The 24,691-nt window shown below is 43.6% G+C and overlaps 1 protein-coding gene across 1 annotated transcript in view; it reads left to right on the top strand.

The window, feature by feature from the left end:
• The window catches only part of BEND7 (BEN domain containing 7), a 112,856-nt gene that overhangs the window by 33,560 nt on the left and 54,605 nt on the right, over window positions 1-24,691 (top strand). Inside the window, exons 5-7 of the mRNA XM_034643610.1 lie at window positions 12,222-12,524; window positions 15,289-15,411; window positions 19,051-19,316. Coding sequence (XP_034499501.1) covers window positions 12,222-12,524; window positions 15,289-15,411; window positions 19,051-19,316 — 692 coding nt within the window. The remainder of the gene's footprint in view (window positions 1-12,221; window positions 12,525-15,288; window positions 15,412-19,050; window positions 19,317-24,691) is intronic.

Below are 24,691 nucleotides of genomic sequence, written 5' to 3'. Positions count from 1 at the left end.
CCCGAAGCGGGATCAGGACCGGAGTCCTCACAGACCCATGGTCACCGGAGCCAGAGAGAGGATCCGTGGGTCCAGAAAGGGTGTGGGGAGTGAGAAGCTGCCCAGGCAGCAACCTGAAAACCTTCGACATTTAGGGCAGTGCTTTTCACACCAGTGGTTGTGACCTGTAAGTGGGTCATGAAATCAATTTAGCAGATTTTCACCCACATGAGCTAACAACAATAACAGTAATAATAATAACAAAGATAGAGTAAAATACAAAATGTCAGAGTGCATTGCATGCAGGAAGGATAAATTCATGAGTCTTTTTTTAGTTACTTACGTAGTATGCGTGTATATGTGTGTGTGTATGAAAGTGTGTGAAATCATCATGAAAAAAACATTTCTTCCTGTGAACTATGGTCAAAAAAAGTTTGGAACCCACTGACCTAAGCCACAATTGCCTTACCCCTGGAGATTTGTCATTAGTCTCACTCAGGAAAGACTCCCCGCTCTCTAGGTGCTTTTGGACCCAGTCTTACCGGAGTTCCCTGAAATCCTTGGAAAAAAAGGTGCTGTGAATATGATCCATTTCTCATCATCAGTAACTCTATTTACATTGAAGATGAGACTGTACGTCAGCATATTTAACTTGGAATATTTTATATTTTAACTTGGAATAGTTTATATTTTTAACTTGGAATATTTTAAAATTTTAAATGGCTGAAGAAATGCAGTATAACCAGTACTTAATCACGTTCATACTTAACTGCTCCGTGATGTGGATGTATAAATTGACGGCTCAGGGAGGGGAGATTTGCACCTCTGTATTAACATTCTTTTAGAAGTTTCTGTACAGGAGAACAGAGGATCAGCATTTCAAATTCTATCAAAAAGGACTGTCTCTCTCCAGACAGTAAATTGTGAACATTTTATCTCTTATTGAATGAAGGCAAGACTTTGGTTGTGCTACTATGGGAATATGGAAGCAGCCCCTAATCTACAGTCTTGTTATATTTAACCTATGTGTATTGCCAGCAATCAAAGACTTTTGCCATGTTTCACAGAATCATGAACATAAATAAATTCTTATTGCACGTCTTCTAAGTGTTAATATTTGGCTTTTGTAGAATTCACAGGATTCACATGAACTGTGCTGCCAATTTAAAAAGAAATATCTGAGCCTTATTCTCCTTGGTTAGAAACAGTACAACTAAGTTGAAATCCATAGATGGTTTGGTGCAATAATTGAACTGGTTCCACCGTATTTAACATAACTGGGTGGTTAAGGCACTGACTAGTTCAGACAGCACCCAGTGTGTGTCCTGAGTGCTTCCTGGATACCTCGCGGCTGGATTATTTTGTGAATGGCCTCCTTCCGGCCAGTCAGCCTGTTCCTTGAGCACTTTAGTGGAGTAGCTCATGGACCCTGGAGCCTGAGCTACCCAGTTCAAATCTCCAATCTTAAAGTCTTTGTTATTTCCTGCGTAACATGTATTCATCAACATTCAAACCTCTTAGCTTGTCATCAGGATTAAAAGTTGGCAGAGTTTGCCAGAGGGCCTGGTACATAGTGAGTGCTCAGTAAATGGTGGCTGTGACACTTTTCCCCCTACATACTGCCGAATTATTATTTAAAAAAAAAATACATGGGTTGGGGTGCTTGGCTGGCTCAGTTGGAAGAGCATGGGACTCTTGATCTCAGGGTCAAGAGTTCGAGCCTCACGTTGGCTCTAGAGATTACTATTATATGCATATACACATACATAAACAAACTTAAAAATAAAGAATACATGGCTTGTATGAGCTTCAACGGAAAGTTATCTAAGGCCTGTACACCGAGAGTTGCAAAACAGACCACACCCCAGCATCCTCTTTCCTAGACTTGCTTTCGTGGCTATCTCTAGCCACCTATGACTCATTCCTGTCCAACTTTGTCTTTCCTGGGTGACACTGTAAGATGTTTTCATGTCCAAAGCTGCTGCTGTACCCAGCTTCAGAATATCACAGGGAGAAGATCGTACATAGTTCTTATAGGTCATGTTTTCTTACAAAAAAAATAATATGTATTCATTTCAAAACCATTTTTAAAGTTAAAATTAAGAAAGGTGAAAAAAAGGTATAAAATAAAAAGGAAAACATCCCGTCCCTGTCACACTCTCCAGTAACAACCACTGTTAATGGTAGAGTTGTTTTTGTGTATTTTACAATCCAAGGAAAATGGGATCATGCTTATATAATGTTTTGTAACTTTTTTGCTTAACGGAGTCTCCATTTATTCCACGGAATTGAGTGGGTAGTTTGAGGCAGGCAGGCAGCCCTGGTTATAAAGTAGTGAATGAAGTCACTGTGATATCAACCATCAGGGGTTTACAGTCTATCTTGCACATACCTCCAAATGACTATAAAAAGGGCCATTCCGTTCTTTACAGGACTTGTAAACATACACCACAGTTTCATGACATCAACATGCTGTAATTCACTTATCTAATGCTCCACTGATAAATGTTTGGATGATTCCCAGTGTTTCACAAGTACAGTGATGCCCTCGTGAATATCCTTGTGTCTGTGGCATGGGTACTTGTTGGGACGTTTCTATAGGATCAGTTCCTGGAAGTGGACTTGCTGAATTTCCCTCCAGAAAGGTTCCCTACCAACAGCCAGTGAGAGTGACTATAACTCTACACCTTCACCAAAAATGGGTTTTATGAATCTACAGTCTTTGCCAAATTAATAGACAAAGAATTTCACGTTATTTAATTTTCATGACATTAATAATTATGCAGATTAAGGGATTTTTAAACTATTCCTCTTGTGAATTACTTGTTTATGTCCTTTGCCCAGTTTTTTATTGTTGGTGTTTGTCTTCATTGATTTGCAAGACCTCTCCCTTGTATTTGGGATTTTAACTCGTTGGCTCAATATTCTTGAACATTGTTTAAAGTGATGGCTTCTGACCTCCTCACTTAGTGATGTCTGGAATTACACATCCAAGGAGCATACACTTGGGCAGCCATGTTGTATTTATTATAAAATAAAAGTTTGTTTTCCATGATATAAGAACATTTGAGGGAAATAAGCAGGCCCACTCTTGGAATTGGTTGGGGAGTTCCAGCTGCTTTTTATGTATCACAGTCTCATGGAAAACCTTTGTTGACTTCCTGTCATTTGCAGGATAAAGTAAAAGCATCAAGATCCTTCTTTGTTCACTTTATCCACTCAGTACCTCAACTCTAACTAAGTTAGCTTATTTACTGTTACCCATTTTGTTTTTCTTTGAGTTCAGTCTTTGCACCATACTGTTCCTCCTTTCTCTTCCTAGAAGTGCCCGTGGAAATGCTAGCCATTTTTACAGACCAGCTCACATCTCACCATCTTCATGACACCAGCCACAGTCCTCCCAGTTTAAAATGGTCTCTTCCTCTCGATTCCTGAACACTTGTCATTTTTGCAACGTCCAAGGCATTTATCATATAATCTCTTGGTTTTGTCTGTTCGGTCATGGACACTAGAGATGTACTTCTAGAAAGTAGCTGGGGGCATTCAAAAGCCTGACTTAAAAAGCTGAGCCCTTGGCCTTCTGTAATGGTCCAGCCTCTCCTCTCTGACCAGAGCATTTGAAACTGTGGATGCGTAACTGACGCCCAGTGTTTTCCATGGACTACAGGAATCCGCACGTTTTGGTGGGTAGAGAGCAAAGTATAATATTAACATTTATTTTTTAAGGTAAAATATGAAGACATCCAAGAAAATTTTTCCTTATTCCCCTTTTAGGACTTTGCCCCCAAACTTCTTATAGGTGTTTATTTTCCTTTGTAGGTGTTCTTTGAGGGATACATTTGAGAAGCAGCATGAAAGCCCATTTTTTGTAGCTGTCCAATTGGTTTAATTTTTTTTTTGAAGTACAGTTGACATACAACATTATGGTAGGTTCAGGTGTACAACGTAGCGAACAGACAATTCTATACATTTCTCAGTGCTCACCATGGTAACTGTACTCACCATCTGTCACTGTACATTATTACTTATTATTGACTAGATTCCCTGCTATACATTTCATCCCGTTGACTTATTTTACAATTGGACATTTGTACCTCTTAATCCCCTGTATCTATTTTGCTCGTCCTCCTACTGCTTTCCTCCCAGGCAGCCCCCAGTTCTCTGTGTTTAAGAGCATGTTTCAGTTTTGTTTGGGAGTTTTGTTTTTTAGATTCCACAGATAAGTGAAATTCTATAGTATCTATCTTTCTTCGTCTGATTTATTTCACTTAACATGATACCCTCTGGGTCCATCCATGTTGTTGCGAAAGGCAAGATCTCATTCTTTTTTTTTTACAGTGCTGAGTACTAATGGTGACGGCCCATTTTGAATTGCTAGTCCTTGCTTCATTTCCTGGCATGTCTTTGCTCTTTTGACCCTTAATAGACGTCTCAAGCTCTTTTTGCATGGAAGGCCTATTTTCCAGCTAAGATCTTTTGCATTCTCTCTTGGTACCCATCCTGGCTTCACATGCTCAGCCTTAGATAAAAAGAGCTCTAGGGGCGCCTGGGTGGCACAGCGGTTGAGCGTCTGCCTTCGGCTCAGGGCGTGATCCCGGCGTTATGGGATCGAGCCCCACATCAGACTCCTCTGCTATGAGCCTGCTTCTTCCTCTCCCACTCCCCCTGCTTGCGTTCCCTCTCTCGCTGGCTGTCTCTATCTCTGTCAAATAAATAAATAAAATCTTTAAAAAAAAAAAAAAAGAGCTCCAGCCTCCCACCCTGGCTTCAGGTGGCTTATCCTGGGTAAGCCTGCCATTCGTTAGAAAAGGGGCATCGTGTTTTAAATGGTTTGTACATTCACCTGTCTCCCCTGCTGGACTGTACACCCCTGAAGGGGAGCCACTGGAGCTTATATGTCTTCTGTTTTCCTTTTTTTAGTCACGCGGTATCTCATATTTCGTAGTAGTACTGTAAATATTTATTGAATGGATGAATGAACCTGATATTCTCTAAATATATTTGAAAGGAACTTAGTTGCCCTTTAAATGAAAATGCCGTGTGTGTGTGTGTGTGTGTGTATGCACATATCTTATAACTTTCAATTTAACAGGGTCCTCACACACATGCCAACACACTCGCAGTTGAGATACTCCTTACCATAGTGTTTGATTCAACCAATTAAATGATTCCATAGATACTCTTTGCCTCCTTCCACCTCAGCAGCATTTAGACTGTTGTGTGGTGCCCACAGAGTTCCTGAACACACTCCCAGGATTGTTCCAGGAATGTGGGTTTCAGCGTGCTCTCTTCAACAGGCTTTACTCTGCTTGATTTATTGGGGTTCCACTTAAGTTTGCATGAGAGAAAAGGGCTCACCTGGAAACCGTCACTCTACAAACTAATGCTTTTCAGACCGTTTTTGCTGAGTTAGAATCCCAGTCTTGCGTGTCCCTTGTAAACATGGCTCTCAGCCCTGAGGGTGGCCAGGTGGGACCTTGATAGCATCTGCATGTCAGTATGGGCTTGGAATGAGGGTGTCGACCTCAGGCCTCCCCACAGCACGGAGTCGGCTTCACATTCCTCTGCGCTGAGACCCATGTGCTGAGGTTTGTGCTGAAGAAAGCTGTAGCATTGGCAGGAAGGACCCTGTCCCCTCTCCTGTTCTCTCTCTCTCACTGCCGTCATTTGAGCTGCTGTGGGTGAGTCTTTTCTATACAGTGGCTCTATGCTGCTTCTACTGGTGTTTGAGAAGAGATAGTTGGACTATTTAGTATAAATCCGGGGCATCTTAGTATTTCTCACTGATGCACTCAACTATTTTCTCTTTTAACATGTCATTACCTGAAAAATGTGAGGAGTTTTAAAGCATCCTTTTTTTTAAAGTATATTCAGTGCTGTGCAACCACCACCACTATCTGTTTCCAGAACTTTTTCATCATCCCAAACAGAAAAGCATTCTTGTCCCTCCTTCTCTGTACATGTTCTCAGACGCGTCTCTGCTGTGTGGTGTTTATGAGCTGGAAGGGTCAGCTCTTGAAGACCATATGTTGTCCAGCCTCCTGCCTGGAAGCTGCACTTCGATCCATTCCTCCTTTGGTGATAAAGAACGCCGTCCTACCCATAACCACCCACAATAGAGTTGAAGATAAGTCAGTCAAACCATGTAGTTCTCAGTGAAACACCCAACTCCTATAGTCTGTCCTTGTCCCTTTAACCTTTCCTATTGACTTTTGTGACCTTCTAAAGACTCTCCACAACCTCTTTAAAATAGTACAAAACTGGACAGCATAGTGTAATGAAGGTTGACCAATACCGAATATGGTGGAAGTGTCCCTTGGTTCTTTAAGATTCTGTCAGTTCTCCTGTTGAGGGGTTTTGTCAAGTGTGGCACCCCTGTGGTGGACTCAATGTTGGGGGCAGGGGGAGCGAGGGCTTAGGGAGGACTCACTTCTGACCAAGGTGACTGCTGCTTACCCCAGGGGTTGGGAGCCCAGGGGGAATGGGGTGACCCACTTTGCCAGCTTGGAAACAGATGAGCTCATGGCTCTTTTCATATTGAAATGGGGGTTTTGTGCTCTCTGCACGCTGGATTGATAGGAAACCTGGCATCTCTGTACAAGGTCCCCGTCCACCCCCTGAGTTGTTAGTGAACTCAGAGGGCCCCCTACTACCAGTAGTGGTGGTAGCAGCTACTAACAGGACGGCTCTGAAGTCAGCTTCCTGTCCCAGCCATGAACGTGGCTGCATTCCCAGTTGCCTGCTTATTATCAGAATTCTTTGTCAGAACTAGGTTCGTTACAACCTCACCCCACAGCACCCTTTTTTTCTAATTCCCTGACTGGTATTAGTATCAGTCACCCAAGCTAGAAACCTTGGTGTTCTCTTTCACAGGCTCTCTTCCTTCACCACCCCCACCATCCGCATGCCCAGCGCATCAGTGGGTCTGTCTGATGAAGCTTCCTCAGGGTCTCTCTCCAGCCATGACCCCTCCCCCTCCCCGGCCTGGCACAGACTCTTAGGTCCTTCACCCAGCCTTCAGCAATGACACTGTAACTGGTTCTCTCTCCACGCCACGTTCACCAGAGTTTTGCCAGAATTATTTTTCTACAGGATAGACCTGATTATTTACTATCCTTCTATTGAAAGAGCTATGAATCTAAAATTACCAGGAGTAATAACCCAGTATCTCCAGTGTAAAATTATTCTTCTTCGCCTGGCATGTATGGCCCTTAATGGGATGACCTCGCTTTACATTTCAACTTCATCGCCTGTCCTTCCCCTTAGAGGGCTTGAACTCCAGGCACACAGAGCTGCCTTTGAGGAAGAAGGGGGAAGAAGGGATAGCTCTGTGGCATCCACTCAGACAACAGTGAGCTTTCTCCTGGGGCCAGAAGCGTGATGTGTCAGGGAGCCACCAGCCCCAGCCCTGGGGGGAGATGAACAGCTTTCATGCTGGGGCTTCAGGGAAAACAGGGCCATCAGGGAAGGTCTTTACCTCTAGCAGGAAGCCAGATCATCGGCAAATAGTAGGGCAGTTTGCTTGCTGAATTCCTGGGGCACACAGTCAACAGAGTGAGGGGTCAATAGGCCAGGAAAAATCAGGACCATTTTTCAGAACAACCAATCAATACAAAGCAATCTGGGTAAAAAATGTCGAGAGATTTGGAGAGGGGCTATCTATTAATTCATACCAGATGATCTTTATATCTCTGAGGCCCAGAAAGTGCTTGATAAATGTTTGTTGAGCAGTTTATTTCTGCTACTTTTTCACTCCACTCTATTAATATATTGTTTGCTTATAACGTTAATATTACATTTAATTCTACTGGATGCTTTCTGGTTTCAAAAAGCCGTTTCTTTCATTCACTTAAGAAAGTCTTATGGAATACCTACCATACGTCTACATTAGAACATTTGTAGGGCAAAGATATGACTGTTCTTCGTGAATCTTCATAGTAAGATGTTGAGAGATAGACATAAGATGTTTATGTACAGTCTCTTGCTATATGTTTGTGCATTATCATATTTTCTTTTATCATCCCAGACCACGAGTAATCAGGGTCTATGTCGCATATCCTTCTTTCCTGGCCAAATTAAGAGAGATCATGTATGATGACTTACTTCCACGTTGCAAGACTTTGTATGTATTATTATGCATAATCATCATACGTATAGTAATAATTATTATATACCTATATGTTGTTTAGGTAAAGAAAAGTGATCTGGGAGAGTCTGGAAATCTAGCCAAAGATAGAATTCATTCTGCAACTTTTTTTAGACCTTGTCCAAACTCTCAAAAGGATTTCAGTTAAGGTTGTTTTATCTTTTAGTAAGATTTCTTTTTGTCTCTCCTGAAAAGATTCGGCCTCTTGGAGTTGAGTGTAAGTAAAGACATAGATAGGTTTGGAAAGAAACGAGGAAAGTGCACACGTTTCCTTATAGAATCATGCTTGTGGAGCTCCCTTTTCCTGGCGTTAAATATGGTGAAGACGTTGACTGATCTCAACTGGAAAGACAGTAGAAGTCTGCTAACACTTCCCATCTCAATCTCTTACGTACTTTTCACCATTTCTTTTTAAGTCAAAGAACTTATGCCCCCTCAATTAAAAACAAAAAACCAAAAAACAATGGGCTCCACTATGAGGACAGGTTAAGCCTGCTTTTTCTGAGAAGGATATCTGTGACTTTCACTCTGTTAACATCTTGTTACCGTGAAAAACCTGCATCCCTCTTCAGCTGCGTCTGTGTGCCTCTGGCCCAGACCTTCAGCGTATGACGCAGGAAGCTGAAGTGTGGGAGCGGGATGTTAGCACAGTTGGGAAGGGAGTCCAGTGCAGGCCTGCCCACTGGACCACACCAGCACCTTCTGCCCAAGCCTCCACCCGCCCTCTGCCCGCTCACCCTGCTTGCTGCGTTTGGCACCCACACCATCCCAGTTTATGTCGGTTCACTCAGCTGCTTTGGTCATCCCTGCTTTTGGTCTCCAGCTCTCGTTTCTGATGCTCTGCTCTATCTGCCCCCAACATACAAGGCAGCATCTCCCCTCTCTCTGCTGAAGACCACCGTTGCCTGCAGGTGTAGCAGGGCTCCAGGACCTCTTCCCAGGTGGTATTTTAAGGGCTGCTCCCAGCTTCTCTGGTCCGAGAAAGGACAATTCAGTTACTCTGAGACCATTTGCACACATCCATCTGGTTGTCCTCTAGGAACGCTCAGCCTGTCTCTTCCAAGGAGCTTTCTGAGATCAGCCTTCCTCAGCCTTCCCCACTGACTTTCCTCCCATTGACTCCTACAGCTCTGACTTCTGCAGGCCTCTGTCTTCTGTCCTTTGAGATCCCTTGCAGGCAGGTAGACTGTGCGCTGTCTCCTGAGTCTCCTGAGTGAAGCCCGTGGGGCTGCCTTGGCCCTGGCTGTCCTCCTTCCCTGCACTGTCTTCCTCCTTGGGCCCCACTGGGTCCTCTTTTGTTGTGGTTGGGTCGTTTTTTTCTTTTGACTTTGAAAGAAATGTTTCGACACATTGCTGGGACGGCCCACAACCAGAGGCTCCCTTTATACTCTCACCTCCTCTTCTAAACCCAACCTGCAGCGTCGAAGCCAGTCCTCCACACAAACATAGAAAGCACCTGAAACTCTGTTTGTTCTGGTAATTTTCAGAACTAAGAAACTCGGGTCACAAGAAAACATATGTGCTTTTAGCAGGTTCCAGAATCCTGTGACTTTCTTTCTCTCCCCCTGAAGACAGCCCTTGATCGTAGCACTCCATCTCCAGAGAAAGAGGATCCCTTTCGCTCGATGTGTCAGGGTTCGTGTGCAGAAGGAGGCTGGCGCTGACTGGAGGAGCAGGCAGAAGGCGGCCGAGCTGGCGCGGCTCTTGCCAGGGTGCCAGGAGGGGGGGGCGTGGCAGCCACCAGCAGTGCCCACTGCGATCAGCGTGCTGCAGCCCCTGATGCATGCACGGCTTCCCTCATCCAGAAAATGGAGGAGAAAAAAACCCCACAGGAAAGAAGCTTCTTGCCCAGATTGTGCTGTTCACCAGCCAGGAAAGTATGTGTTTGGGTGCTGAAAGTAACACCACATTTGCCTGTAGATTTCCTTCGGAATTCCTCCCGGAGCTCTTCCAGACACACCCTGTGCCATAGACATCCTGAGGAGGCCGTAAATTTTGTTGGCTCTGCATTATTTAAATCGTGCTTAGTCATTCATTCTCATAAAATCTGGAATATCACTTGCTGTTCCTGTGTTGTAATTTTCACAGGTGTTTGATGTAGAAATAGTTTCATTACAAATGAAAATATTCCTCCTCTCAAGCAGATAGCAACGCATAACAATGTTGTAAATTTGGAAATCGGTGTCATTTGTGTTCATCCATGTTAGAAAGAAAAGACAGAATTAATATTTTATTACCTTTTTACAAATTGGAGATACTTATTTCAAAAAGTGTGTAAAAGTTTCCTTATGTTCTAAATAGGTCCATGTATTAATTAGCTAAATATCTAGCTAGGCAACGCAAAATACCTAGATTAATTATGCAGTTACCAAGTCTACATAGAAATCTGACTTATACGATGCTAAGTGCATTAAAACATCATTATATTAAACGTGCTGTATTTATTTGCAGGAGCTGTGTTTTTCCTGATAGATAGTTTCTGTAGGCCTTTTCTTTTTATCATAGTTTAAATTTCAAGTATTTAATGGAGTGACTGCGTGAGTCTTTTAACACCCAGATTAGAGGGGAAAAAAAATCCTGGCATAAGACTTTCACTTTAACACCCGGATTAGAGGAAAAAAATCCACTTCTCTCAATCTTTGGGAAGACACCAGCTGATGTACAATGTTAAAAGATAGGATTTCAAAATAGCTCCTAATAGCATCCTCTAACATTAGTATTTATGGAAAATGTTTTATATCCGTATGATTTTAGAGTTTTCTTTAAGTAATCTTTATTAAGTACCCCCAGTGCAGTATAGAGATGCCTTAGTTCAAAAATATAATCTCCTTAGGGAAAAGGAATCTTACAGTCATGGTAAAAATTATGGATATCTGTTGCACAACAATGCAAATATTGTCAACTGTGCACTTAAAAATGGTTAAGATGGTAGGGTGCTTAGTGGCTCAGTGGCCAGTGGCTCTGCTCAGTGGGGAGTCTGCTTGAAGATTCTCTCCCTCTGCCCCTCCCCCACTTGCGAGAGAAAGAGAGAGAGAGAGCGCGCACATGCACTCTCTTTCTCTCTCAAATCTTTTTTTTTTAAAAGAATGGCTAAGGGGCGCCTGGGTGGCACAGCAGTTAAGCGTCTGCCTTTGGCTCAGGGCATGATCCCGGCATTATGGGATCGAGCCCCACATCAGGCTCTTCTGCTATGAGCCTGCTTCTTCCTCTCCCATTCCCCCTGCTTGTGTTCCCTCTCTCGCTGGCTGTCTCTATCTCTGTCAAATAAATAAATAAAATCTTTAAAAATAAAAAATAAAAAAAAATGGTTAAGATGGTAAATTTTGTTACGTGTTTTTTAACCATAATTGAAAAAAAAGAAGGCAGCATAGGTGAGTGGGGCTCTCTTTGCACGTGGTTACAAAGTGGAGATGGCAGCAGATTTGGTCTGGGCAGGTCCAGGGAGGCGTAGTTGCGGGGACGTCTCCCCCGTGAGACAAGGTCAGAGAAAGAGCCCTCTCCTCCATTGCCTTGGATGTCTCTCTGCTCCTACAGTGTCATTTCTGAAGGCGAGACCTCCAACAACACTGTTGTACTGGGGTGCCTCCTGTGCCAACAGCCCATCCTCAGAAAGCACTATGTCCCAACCCGTGCCACGTATTCTTGCTGGTACTTGCACCTGGCGGCCCGGGGGGTGAGCGAGCCAGCTGGCCTCCACGTCCATCCCAAGTGAACGTCTGAGGCAGATCCAAGCCCAGGCTTTCAGCCCTGTTGTCCCATCACGGGTCTTCTGCCTCGGCTCATTTTCTCATGACACCCTCACTCAGAGGGAATTTAAGGTGTGTTCCAGATGAAACCTGCTCAGGAAAGTTCTTTTATCATAAGAGAATTTAGCCAGAAAGAAAGTTAAAATGAGATGCACCAGGAATATGATGGGTTTCTTCAGACCATAGCTAGTTTTCTTGCCTTTAATTTTTATAGATTACTCAAGTTTCTGAAAGCTTGCCTCTGGACTCAGGAATCTTTCCCATTTCCAAAGAAGGGCTGTGTTTTTTGGCAGTGGATTATTTTTTCTTCTGCTCATGTACAATGATCTCTTTGGCCCTGTTTCCATTAGGAGATGAAAGCATGGAAATTAAAAAACAAATCACAGGAATGAGAAGATTACTGAATGACAGCACTGGGAGGATCTATCAGCGTGTGGGCAAAGAAGGAGAAAAATTAAAAGAAGAACCCCAGGATTTGGATTCCGTCTGGCCTCCGCGTTTGAACTCCTCTGCTGAGGCCCCACAGAGCCTCCAGCCTTCTTCACGTGCTGCGTGGAATGAGTTACCACCTCCCAGCGGGCAGTTCTCAGGGCAGTATGGCACCCGCTCTAGAACCTTCCAGAGTCAGCCCCACACCACTGGGAGCTCCAATGGTACGGTCATTATCGGACATTGAGAATGCTCATGGGGGTGCTCGGGGGGTGGGGGGGGTTGTCCAAATGTGTTTTATTTCTAAATGTTCAGCATGGTTTTTGAGTTCAGTACATTAAACCCTCCCCTGGTCACCTGCCTTGGCTGAGTAACACAACAAGTATTAAAAAAACATACTTGAGAAGCAAGACTTAGGCTCTATATTAGAAGTAATGATTCCTTAGTAGAGATTTTAGCCCTTTAAAAAGTGAAAGCTATCATTTGCCAACATACAGATACTTTTGTCATAAGAGCCTGAACATCAGGGCAGAAGGCTCTCCCCTTTGTCATGAGAAGGAGCTTCTGGTCATATGTGTATCATTAACACATCCTCTTGCTCACTTTTTCGCTCTTCTTCGTGATCGCAGGAGTTGTGGTGAAAGGGAGGGACACATATCCCAGCGTCCTAGTGACACCTTCGCTTTTATGGCTCATTCCAGCAACCGCAGCAGATGACCCTTGTTGCAGGGCTTGCCTCCTTAGGGTTGAAATCTATCCCTTGGAAGTAAAAATTTCCTTAATTTAAATTCCTAAGTGTTCAGGAAAAAAATGGCAATTTTTTTCAAAGCTTAAGAAAAAATTGATAATTTTTTTTCTGGACGTGTTATGTTATTTCTCCCCTAAATTATATATGGATGTGCAGATCTATAGTTTTCAGAAAGAGAACAAGGAAAAGCAAGACTGCTTTTTCAGTTTCCTTGGCAAGTTAAGGATTTTCTTTTCCCATGCATTATTCCTTCAAGAAGAAGAGAACTCTTTGGATTTTTTTTAACACAATTTGCAGTAACCAGTTCAGAGCCGTAAAAACCCATCCCGAGGCCCTGCGGTTGAGACAGGAGGGACCCCAAGAGACGTACGGGAGTCTTCTCTTTCTCTCAATATTGCATAAGCTAGGATCACATTCATGTGCTGGCATGCTTCCAGGTTAAGGGGACATGGCTCTTTAAAGACTCCTCCATAAAAATAAGAAGTCAGTTCTCCTTAAAATTAGAAAATGATTTATAACAAGCTGGAAAGGGTTGGTTTTGTCCTCTAAAAATGATAAAGACAGTGCTTAGAATAGTGACTAGGAATATTCTGTAAGGCCCTCCTAATTCGACTGCCATGGAAGAAATGGTAAGAGAAATAGGGCACCCTTAGGTGTGTATGAAGTTAGTTCACCCCACAGCAATAAGTTTTGGGTGCAGAGCATTCTGTTTTCCAGTATGCAACAAGGAGGGTGGATTTACTTGGAAAAAATGTTATTTATGTTAAAAGTTACAAATATAAATTCCCCCATGTTGGTTTGCAAACAGATTTTTGTGTTTATTGTTTGCTTATTTTCAGTAGGAATTCATCATAGATAACTGTGACTACTTCGAATTTCATTGAAATTATTTGCCGTTTTAAAAGTTGTAGCATCTCAGTTTGCTACAACTTTGAGTGTAAATAATTACACTACTCTAAGCATGAAGTTGTCCGTACATATTTCACGATTTTGCCGGGGTGAAGTTTTTTTGTTTTTTGTTTTAAAGATTTTATTTATTTATTTGACAGAGAGACAGCCAGCGAGAGAGGGAACACAAGCAGAGGGAGTGGGAGAGGAAGAGGCAGGCTCCCAGTGGAGCAGGGAGCCCGATGCGGGGCTCGATCCCAGGACCCTGGGATCAGGCCCAGAGCCGAAGGCAGACGCTTAACGACTGAGCCACCCAGGCGCCCCTGGGGTGAATTTTTTATAGTATCCACAAACATTGNCAGAGCCAAAGGCAGACGCTTAACGACTGAGCCACCCAGGCGCCCCTGGGGTGAATTTTTTATAGTATCCACAAACATTGCATACTGTGGAATTAAAATCACATTGAATGTATAACAAAAGATACAATTAGATCCATGCCCTCGAACTTTCCCCTTGCGCCTAGGAACAACCTAAGTAACAGCAGCACGATCCAGTTCGCGGTGGCGGGGTTGGACACACGCTAGAGGGAATGCTCTATGTTCCACTATATCCCAAGGATGAGGGGACCAACCTAGGCTTACTTTAATAGGATAGTTTTACTAAGGAAAAGATACTAACTTGAAATAGAGATAATGAGGCTAAAGTGAGGGAAACGTAAGACATGGGGATGGAGAAAAGATGTACGAGGATCTCCTTCACTAAGGTGGAGAAAAGCCAGCACACCCCCCGCCGGGAACCCACCGAGTCTGAGTATCGCCTCCCATGTACACTCTGCTCCCCCGGCTCTTCCCTGCCCCACCCGTCCCACCCCCAGAGAGTGTCCTAAAAGTTTTAATGTCTTGACAGTTCTTAATTTGGGGAAATACTAGAAAAACTATTTTTTTCATAGTTAGACATATTTAATTTTTAATGTGAGATTTTAGAACGTGCGGCTACCAGGTTTTTCTGGAAGGCCATTCTTCTCAGAGCTCGTGTTTTTGTGCCACAGAGTGTGTGTTTCTAGTGAATTTTTATGGTGCTGTCACCTGAGATGCACTGGTGTGACACTAGGGAGGCCTGCTGGGACAGCGATCATGGGCATACATCCGTGCAGTCTCCACCACCCTGTGAGATGCACGCACCTTACGGCGCGGAAGCCTGGATAATTAGATCAGGTCAGCCCCTGACATTCGGGGGGGAACAGGCACTGTTTCATAATAACCGAACGTGCTTCAAAATGCTGTCAAGATACCTCCCCTTTATAATTTTATTGTTGATGTTTGGAGCGTGCCATTCTTTTCTTTGATGCTTAGGAGAACTCCCAACCGTGAATTCGTCGGCGGGATCGAACTGCTGTACGTGCAACTGCCAGTCGACGCTGCAGGCCATCCTCCAAGAACTCAGGACCATGCGGAAATTAATGCAAATTCAAGCAGGTACCGACACAGGCCTGAGGTGGAGTCCCCTGACTTTTAATGCCTCTCTGGCCTCTTCAGTTGGGACGTTTACTGTGCTCTTAGTATTTGGTTCTTCCCACCTTGCTGCCTCGCTGGGCTTTTCCAGGCGTTCGTTTCCTCAGCTTCTGCAACAGCGCGGTTTTCCTGTGGCCAGTCTGACAGACTTCTCATTCCCACTACTACTACTCATACAGTCAGGTGCACGGCTCCCTAAAGTTCACTCCCTCACTCCGAGTCCTTGACACGTGTCAGTTAGCTGAGTTTTGAAACAATCATTTATGAGTAGGCATAGTTCTTCAGCCCACGTTCCCAGTGTGAGTCGGCAAGGAGGTTCACCTCGGGACAGAAGTGTGGCTGACTCCTTTTCCCTCCTGAGGTGCTCCGTTTGGGGGCTGCATGTGTGTGTCGGCAGCCCCCCGCCTGTCCCCGTCCCTTGTGGGGCGCAGTGTGACAGTAGGGAAGCTGCGCACGGTCACCCAGGTGCTGGAGGGCCCTCTCGGGAGTGTGGGCTGTCCTGGCGAAGACATTCAAGAGCGTAAGCACGTGAGATGTTGCCTCTTAGGCCCTGCTTGTGGCCTGTCTCCCTAAAATTCAGGGTGTAGAAGCTCGCAGACACCCCGTGTGCTGTCCTTCTTACTTACATGGTGCTGCTTTTGTGCCCCTCGTGTTAGTCAAGTGGGCAGAGGGAAGAGCCTGAGTCTGCAGGTTGGGGTCAGGGTCCCTGTTGTTCTCATGAAGCTACGTGACTTGTCTGCGCCCAGATTTCTCATCTGGAGCTGGAGCGTTGATAGCTAACTCACAGGGTGGTTTTCAAAATAGAATGAGTTAGTAAACGTAAATGAACTCTGTGAAGCATGATACAGGCAGAAACTATCTGCTTAGTGTTGTTCTAAAGACCAGGAGTGGGCTCATAGAAGCCTGGGTCAGCACGACAGTGGCTGTGGTGTCTCATCTCTACCAATGGGAGGAAAAATGCAACTTTTCGGTCACAGGTCCAGAAAATAACACAGCATTTCGTTAGGGCCTCCTCTGGTGAGGGTAGACTGCTCCTTGAGCAGGAAATAGCACAGTCGTACAGGGTCGGCAGTCCCTTGCCTGCGCTGTGCAGAAACTCAGGAAGGTCATGGTTCAGAAATCGTCCTTGGTGCCATTTAGTGAATTCTAGTAAAATTGTAACATGCGGTGATGTGGTTTTGATATAAAAAGCTTAATACTTAGACACAGCCATCACCCAAGAGCACAGGAGAAGAAGGTGAGCAAAAGGCCCTCCGAAAAGCGACATCGAATTATATGTGCTGAATTTGGTTTCAGCCTAAGGAAAGAATAAGCATTTTGGTCAGGCCAGTAAGCGTTTAACTCACCTTGTTCCACCACCACAACCTGTGTCCTCACTGACCTGGCAAAAGTTAACCTCTCTTAAATGAGGAGCACAGAAGGAAAGGCTACTTCCTGATGGACAGAGTCTTTTCTCGGAGGAAGAATTTGTTAGCACTTAAGAAAATATGCATTTGAAATTCTAATGATTTATTTTGTTACTTAAGCTCCTTACTACCGAAATGGCAAACTACAAATTGCAACCATTTAAATCCCCGACTGAAGCCCTTTTGGAATCTATTAAGTAAATGCCACTTTGTCACCGTGTTTTCTTTTCTGAACCTTTGCAGATTAGGGTGGTAAATGATTCAGAGCTTGTAGGAGAGCAGAAAGGATAAACTGAAAAAATTACTCTTCTTTAATTTCCTTAAACGTAAGAATCTGTGTTGCATGGGTAGATTGACTTAAGGCTTATTGCCTGTAACACGTAGATTTAAATTATATTTAGAAAGTTTCACCTTTCACCTTCACTTGAGGGAGAAGACAAGGAATACGATGAAGAGATAAGATCTGGATCTAAGAGACGACGGCTGTGTCTAGACTTGCCAGCAGAGGAGAAAAAATCAGATAGTCCCTGTGTTCTTTAAACCCAAAGCGTTTTCACTTTTACTTTAGAACAGCGAGGCCTGGAGAGGCGCAAGTCCTAGACCCATTGAGGACTGCTTCCCTGTCCATTTGACTTTGGGTGTGGAGACCTGGCCCTGGGTAAAAATCCAGAGAAGAGAGAACAGTTCTCCACTCAGGCTTGTACACTGGAATCACTTCAGGAACCTTAAAAAAGATCTCAGTGCCCAGGCGCCACCCCTGCAAATTCCAATTCAGTTAGCCTGGGGTAAGGCTGAGGCATGGGCTGTTTGTTTTTTAAAAGCTCCCGCGGTGATTCTAACATGCCACCAAGGTCAAGCACCAATGAGCAGGCTAATAACTGCACAGGTGGTTAAAAACCTGTTCGGGGCTCCTATGCAGGGCAAGTAGTTGGTTTCTTTCCTTTTTTTTTTTTTTTTTTTTTTTTTTTTTTTATTTTATTTTTTTTAAGTAATCTCTGCACCCAACATGGGGCTCGAATTTACAACCCCAAGATCAAGAGTCACATACTCCACCAACTGAGCCAGCCGGGCAACCCAAGTAGTTCATTTCTAATACTTACTTACAAATTTCTTGCTAGTCTAGAGATGCAAATACCAAGTTCAAAGTATAAATATCCTGTATTTGCAAACTGATAGGAAATGATCCATATTTATGTGCATTTAAAGATCTTTAGTTTTCATTTGGCTTCTCTCTGTAAAACAGCAGGCATGTCCTATGATCATATTTAGTAAGCCATATTGATATATGAAGATTTAAATAATGATGCCATATTTTTCCATAACACTTTCCATCAGAATATTTCTAAATGGTTAACAAACATAACTGGCCAAAGTACATCTGTGAAAACTATACTTACTATCCTTGGTTTCCTTAAGTGTGGATTCAGTACTGGTACTTGGTCTTTGTTCAGTGCTTTTCATCTTAGAACTCCACCTGTTTCTGGATTTTACTCGTCTTCTTGACTTGCGCAGAGCCGTGTCATTCCTATTTTTCAGCTACCTAAAACCACGGTGTGGAGGGCAGCCTGGCCAGAGTGCAGCCGTCGAGTGTAGTGCTGTGGAGATAGTTTGTGTGTGGACAATATGGGTTTGTGAGAAGGAGTAACTTGCCCTGATAAATGACTAGCAGGCTTTGCACACGTGCATACCAGTCATTCCAGACTCATTCTTTAATAAATGATCGTCATTGCTCAGTCTCAGTCAGTTTTGGTGCCTGTAGATTGATCGGTTTACCCTCAAAGGACGATTAGAATATTCTTGAGTTTGGTTTACCAGGAAGTACGGACATCTACCCCTGAACTTACGTTCTGAGTTCCCATTTCTATAAACATGTCCTGTGACTTGTAAGATCACGCTCGGATGTTTTCCTGCAGCTCGTAATCCCTTTCTTCCATGGAACCTAGCAGCCGCAGTAAGTGTGATTATTTACCAGCGTGGGGAACAGAGTTTTCTCTGGGTTGCTTTTCTGCATGTAGAACTCGAAAGCTCTCCAGAGACATTTGGTAACCTGTATTTCCCCCAGGAGATTGACTTTGGTCTGCTTCCTTGCCTGAACCCCATTTCGGTCTCAGCTTGTGGAACATGGAGAGAGAAGGGTGATAACTTCCCCTAAGTTAGACTCAGGTGCTTGTACCCTATTTTTGTTCATTCTTCACAGTTGGAACCCAAAGCAGACAACCACCCCCGATTTCCCTTATATGCTCCCAGCGAACTGCTGTCTCGCGCAAGAGAAATAAAAAGAAAAAAGTGCCCCCAAAGACCGTTGAACCTCTGACTGTGAGGCAGAAGCCTGGTGTGTTAGAAACGGAGAAGAAGACGGCCGGGGCCTCAGAGCAGCCTGGCCCCCAGGCAGCCGAGCCCCCCTCGGCTGGGGAGAACCACATGCTGGGATTCGGCATTGTCCTCGAGTCGCCTGCCTCAGATGTAAGTTCATGTTCTCAGGATGCTGACACCAAGCTGATGTCACTTGCGGGAATTTTATAGCATTCATACACTTTCCCCTTAACTGGTTCTGCCCAAGAACGCTAGAGAAACTTGCAAAAGATACGTGGGAACGAGGGAAGGAAGACTATTAATGATTTCCTTGCCTAGAATTTTCTCTTCCCCAAATCTAATACCTTCTTTTCTTGAGCCCCCATTCTTTATCCCTGCATGAAGAAGGGTGATGGAGTAAATAATCTGCTCACTAATTTCTTTAACAGTTTTAATTCTGAAGTGGCCGTTTTCAATTTCCTCAGCGTAGAGAACTAAAAGAACATAATTAACTCCTTTGTAAATGGTCATAAATGAACAGAGCCTTACAGATAAGGTCACACCTTTCTAGAAACACAAACTAATAATAAAAAAAGAGCAGTAGTGCTAATTCTATTTTATAGATGCAAACCACACTGCTAATTAGGTTGCAGTGCCATGCCATTTACTCTGTGTAATGATAGGTTAACGCGCTGCAAAGGCTTTTCTATTTTAATTTCATAGCTAGAAAGTTGTTGCAGTCCCAGATGTTGGATGACATCTAAGCTATCCATCCGACTAGCCATCTTATGGCCATATGACCATAAACTAATGTCTTTAAGGATGTGCTCTCTCTGCAACTGCCTACTCTATTTACAATATCTTTATCTAAGTACATTGATGCAAACCCCATCTTGTTGGGGGAGTTCTTAAAATAAACAAGAGTGAGTGATCTATTATTATCAGTTTGCATAGGATGAGAATCCTGCTGAGAACACCCACGGGCCTATATGGGATTGGAGTTTGGCCCTACCTTTTAAACTTTAAATAAAAAATAATTGCTATTTTAAAAAAAGCATTCCCTTTCAAATTGCAGAAAGGCAGTTTGCTAGCATGTATCCACATTGGGTATTTACGAAAGGGAGACTACTTTTTTAGACTAGAAAGTCATTTGAGCTTTTATCCAGTCCTTAGTGTGAAAGGGTTTTCTTGTTTTTGTTTTTTACCTTTGAACGCATGCTAAAATTATTAAATGCAGCTCTTCCCGACTCAAAACTTCACTTTAAAAAAGTCATTAATGATGACCATGTTCTACCCTAGGCCAGCCGGCTGATTGGATTGTATCATATGCTTATTGCAACTAAGGCCCCGATTTCAAAACCCAGCTAGATCACATATTTGGAAACAGAGGTGAATTACTCCACGACGCAAAGTACATTCAGTCTTATGCAGTTTTTGTAATACTTTGATATTTTTTCTTGAACTTTCTAAGTGTTCTTTTCAGAGAGACGTTAATACAACGGGAGCAATCACTTGAGTTGTATAAATCGTCTCCTGAATGGGTCACTCTAATGCTAATAACTGAACTTTCTCCTTCCTTTATTTTTAAGCTCCAAATATATTTCAGAGATACATTAATGAAGATCTAATAAAGGCCTTATGTACATTAATAAAATAGAATATAATTTTACCAGTATCAGCATTATAATTTTATCTGCCAAATAAAAAGTAATTGCTTTTTAGTCATGATTATTTTTGCTAACAAGGGCTGTTAAATTTAACAAAGCACATTCAGATTATCCATGAAAACTCAGTTAGGTACTGATTATCTTTGACCAAAGAATAACATGCTTCTAAGAGCAAAAAATACATAGAGATAATTATCTTTACATTATCCAGTTGATGTGCCCTTTGATTCATCTGTTCAACAGGAACATTAACGCACCTAGAGGTCTGTGCAATGAACCCCATCGCTGGGTGAGGCAGTTTGGTCCACAAATAGTGTTCACTGGCGTTAATGACGTTTCCAAGGCCCCTGGGCAGGGCAGGTGTCGGGGGTAGAGGTGTGTGGATTGACTCCCTTAGGTAATGGAGCCATCAGTTCGAAGGGATCCAAATTTGGTGCCCTTCTAGTCTTTATTTTTCTTAGCCATGGTCCTTTTAAAATTTGGTGGAAGTTCAGAGGCGAAAACAGGAAATACATAATAATTTTGTAGGAATTGTTCTATAAAACGGACTTGAGAAAACGTAATATAATTGGATATATATAAGTGGATGGGAATTCTGTATTTGAAGATGGGCCCTGGGAAGTACCCAGCACTGGGGGGATTAGGTCCAAAGCTGTAGGACTGGGCAGGTGGTCCAAGGCTGCTGGAACGGCTGTGTGGCCAGCTTTGGTAGCAGACAATGCTACAAAGGTAGGATGGGGCCAGGTAATGATATGCCCTAAATATGCCATGCTGATGCCATTGACCTTCACCTTGTGGGCACTGGGGAGCCATTGCAAGTTTCAAGTAGAGGAATGATCATACCTGTGTCTTAAAAGAGTGGAAAGTGGCACTGCCGTGTGGATGATAGAGATGGAGAGAAGAAAGTAGAGACAAAGGGAACAGGAGGAAGACAGTTACAGTCAGTTGGGTATGGGAGGGCCTACTTGAGCAGTGAGCCTGCAGGAAGAGAAAGGCAGTTAGGAAGTGCCCACACAGAGCGCTTGGGGGCTCAGTAGAAAGCAACCCCCACATTTTTCTCTTGGAAAACCAGGTTAGGTTCTCGGTTAACTGAGGTAGGGAAGCAAGGGCAGAAGCAGGCCTTCACTTCTGGATGGGAAGCACAAGTAAGTTTAGTATTGCAAAATGGTCCTTAGATGTTTGGAGGGCAGGACAAAGATTAGAGCTAGAAGCATCGAGAAAAAGACACGTAAAACCTATGCTTTCATTGCTTCGTTAGGTGTAAAAATTCACATCAATTTTTTTCTAATGCACAGTGTATTAAGTCCTCTGTTTTGCACGGCGACTTTTAGTGTCACCCTAATATAGATGTCTCTAGCGGCCATGCAGGGCCTTGCAGGGAGACCACCCGTCACCTGAGTGACAACAGTGACCCCTACTCCGATGGGGAAAAACACTGGGCTGTCATCAAAGCCAACTGTGCTGTCCCTGAGAGTGTTGTACACACTAAATGATAGAGAGCATGTGGGACTGTCCTTCTGCAGTGCCCGGCACATAAAGGGTACTCAATAAATGTGATTTAACCTGCAAATGACAAAGCGTCTGCATTTGCATGAAGCACAATATACAAAATAAACTTTTGAAACTTCTGGTCTAGGGCTCAGCTTCAATTAGAAACCTCTCTTCACCTTAACTCCCATTTCCTCACTCTCTCCTCGCTAACCCCTCTCCGGACCCCTGCCCCCGGGCTCCAATGTACCCGTTTTCTTTTTTTTTTTTAAGATTTATTTATTTATTTGAGAGAGAGAGAGAGCACGCGTGTGCATGGGAGTGGGGGGAGGGCCACAGGGAGAGGGAGGGAGAGAGAGAGAGAGAGCACGAGCAGGAGGGGCAGAGGGAGAGGAGAGAGAGGATCCCAAGCAGACTGCCCGCTGAGCATGGAGCCCAACTCGGGGCTTGATCTCACGAACCTGAGACCACGACCTGAGCCGAGACCAAGAGTCAGATACTTGACTGACCGAGGCACCCAGGTGCTCCCAACGTAATTCTCTTTTATAGAACTTTCTATACTAGTCTGCAATTATTTACATGACTTCCCCTCCTTCCAGGAGGGAATGCCAGTTTCTCCAGGGCAGGGGCTATATGGTAATAGTAGTACTTGGGTACAACCCTCCGCTCAAGAATTTATCGCTTTCATCCTCACTCTCTGAGGAGTCATTACTGTCCTCGTAGATGAGGACACTGTGGCATAAAATGCATAAGGGGCAGAGCTGGTTCCCACACCCAGGTCTGCAGTGGCCCATATCCACTGACTGACACCCTCCGGGGTCCGTTCTAGCTCTGTTCCTGTACCTGACCCACACTCAGTAACCAGTCACAGGATGATCGTTGTATGAGGAGAACCGAAACGGTGGACGAAGGCAGTTCACTCTGTTTCCTTGGAAGGCTTAGGAGAGAAGCGAATGGTTAAAGATGCGGGCTCTGAAATCAGGCTGTTTGGGCAAGAAGCTCAGCTGGGTAACCCCTCACCTCAGTTTTCTCTCCCTAAAATGGGAATAATGATGACGCTGACCTCTTAGAACTGGCCTGCTGGAAGAGTTAAATGAAGTAATCTACGTGAAGCACTTAGAATAGTTCCTGGTACATTTCAAACACTCAACAAATATTGGTTCTTCTTTAAACTTTAGCAGTGTTAGCTAAGTGCCTTATAGGGACAAATAGAAATGTTTGCTAAATAAACATACAAAGGAACAAATACACATGAATAAATAGTGTTTATAAAGAGAGTGGCCAGAAATGTTTCTACTTTGGGCAGGATTATCTGATCCTTTTTAAATTAGCACATTAAAGAAAATTCAAGCCTAAGTTCCACAGAAGCCAAACCAAAACCAAATTTCAAATTTAAATACAATATTTCCTTCTTTCTTCCACAACTCCATGCTCTGCCAGTACTCAGACAAGGCAGGCATGAATTTTTTGCAGTCACTGTTTTTCCTACTTAGTTGGATATAGTAAGTTGTGTTTTTCAGGGTAGATATATGTGCCCTAAGCTTGTTTCATTGTTGCTTTTTGTTTGGCTTGTTTTTTTGTCTTTGGTGAAACACTCAGATCAATTTTTAAAAATATATTTATGAGGGGGGTGTCTGGGTGGCTCAGATGGTTGAGCATCTGCCTTCGGCTCGGGTCATGATCCCAGGGTCCTGGGATCAAGCCCTGCATCGGGCTCTCTGCTCAGCGGGGTGTCTGCTTCTCCCTCTCCCTCTGCCTGCTGCTCCCCCTGCTTGTGCTCTCTGTGTGTCAAATAAATAAATAAAATCTTTTTAAAAATGCATATATATATATATTTATGAGGGGCGTCTGGGTGGCTCACTCATCTGAGCATCCAACTCTGATCTCAGCTCAGGTCTTTTTTTTTTTTTTTTTTTTTTTTTTTTTTTTTTTTTTGTAGGCTCCATACCCAGTGTGGAGCCCAATGCGGGGCTCAAACTCACAACCCTGAGATCAAGACCTGAGCTGAGGGGCGCCTGGGTGGCACAGCGGTTAAGCGTCTGCCTTCGGCTCAGGGCGTGATCCTGGCGTTATGGGATCGAGCCCCACATCGGGCTCCTCCACTGTGAGCCTGCTTCTTCCTCTCCCACTCCCCCTGCTTGTGTTTCCTCTCTCGCTGGCTGTCTCTGTCTCTGTAGAATAAAAAAAAAAAAAAAAAAAAAAAACAAACAAACAAACAAAAATATATATATATGTTTATGATAATTTTTAATAGAACACTTTTTTCTCTTTATTGGAATTATTGTGAATATTTTCCAGTAATCCTAGATTATCCAGAATTAAAAGTTATCAGAAGATAAATCTATGGCTACCCATCAACTGAAGATAATTTCATTAATGTTTATACTAAGT

The sequence above is a fragment of the Ailuropoda melanoleuca genome, chromosome 15, assembly GCF_002007445.2.
Source record: "Ailuropoda melanoleuca isolate Jingjing chromosome 15, ASM200744v2, whole genome shotgun sequence".
NCBI classification, from domain to species: Eukaryota; Metazoa; Chordata; class Mammalia; order Carnivora; family Ursidae; genus Ailuropoda; species Ailuropoda melanoleuca.
This window is presented reverse-complemented; position numbering and strand designations above follow the sequence as displayed.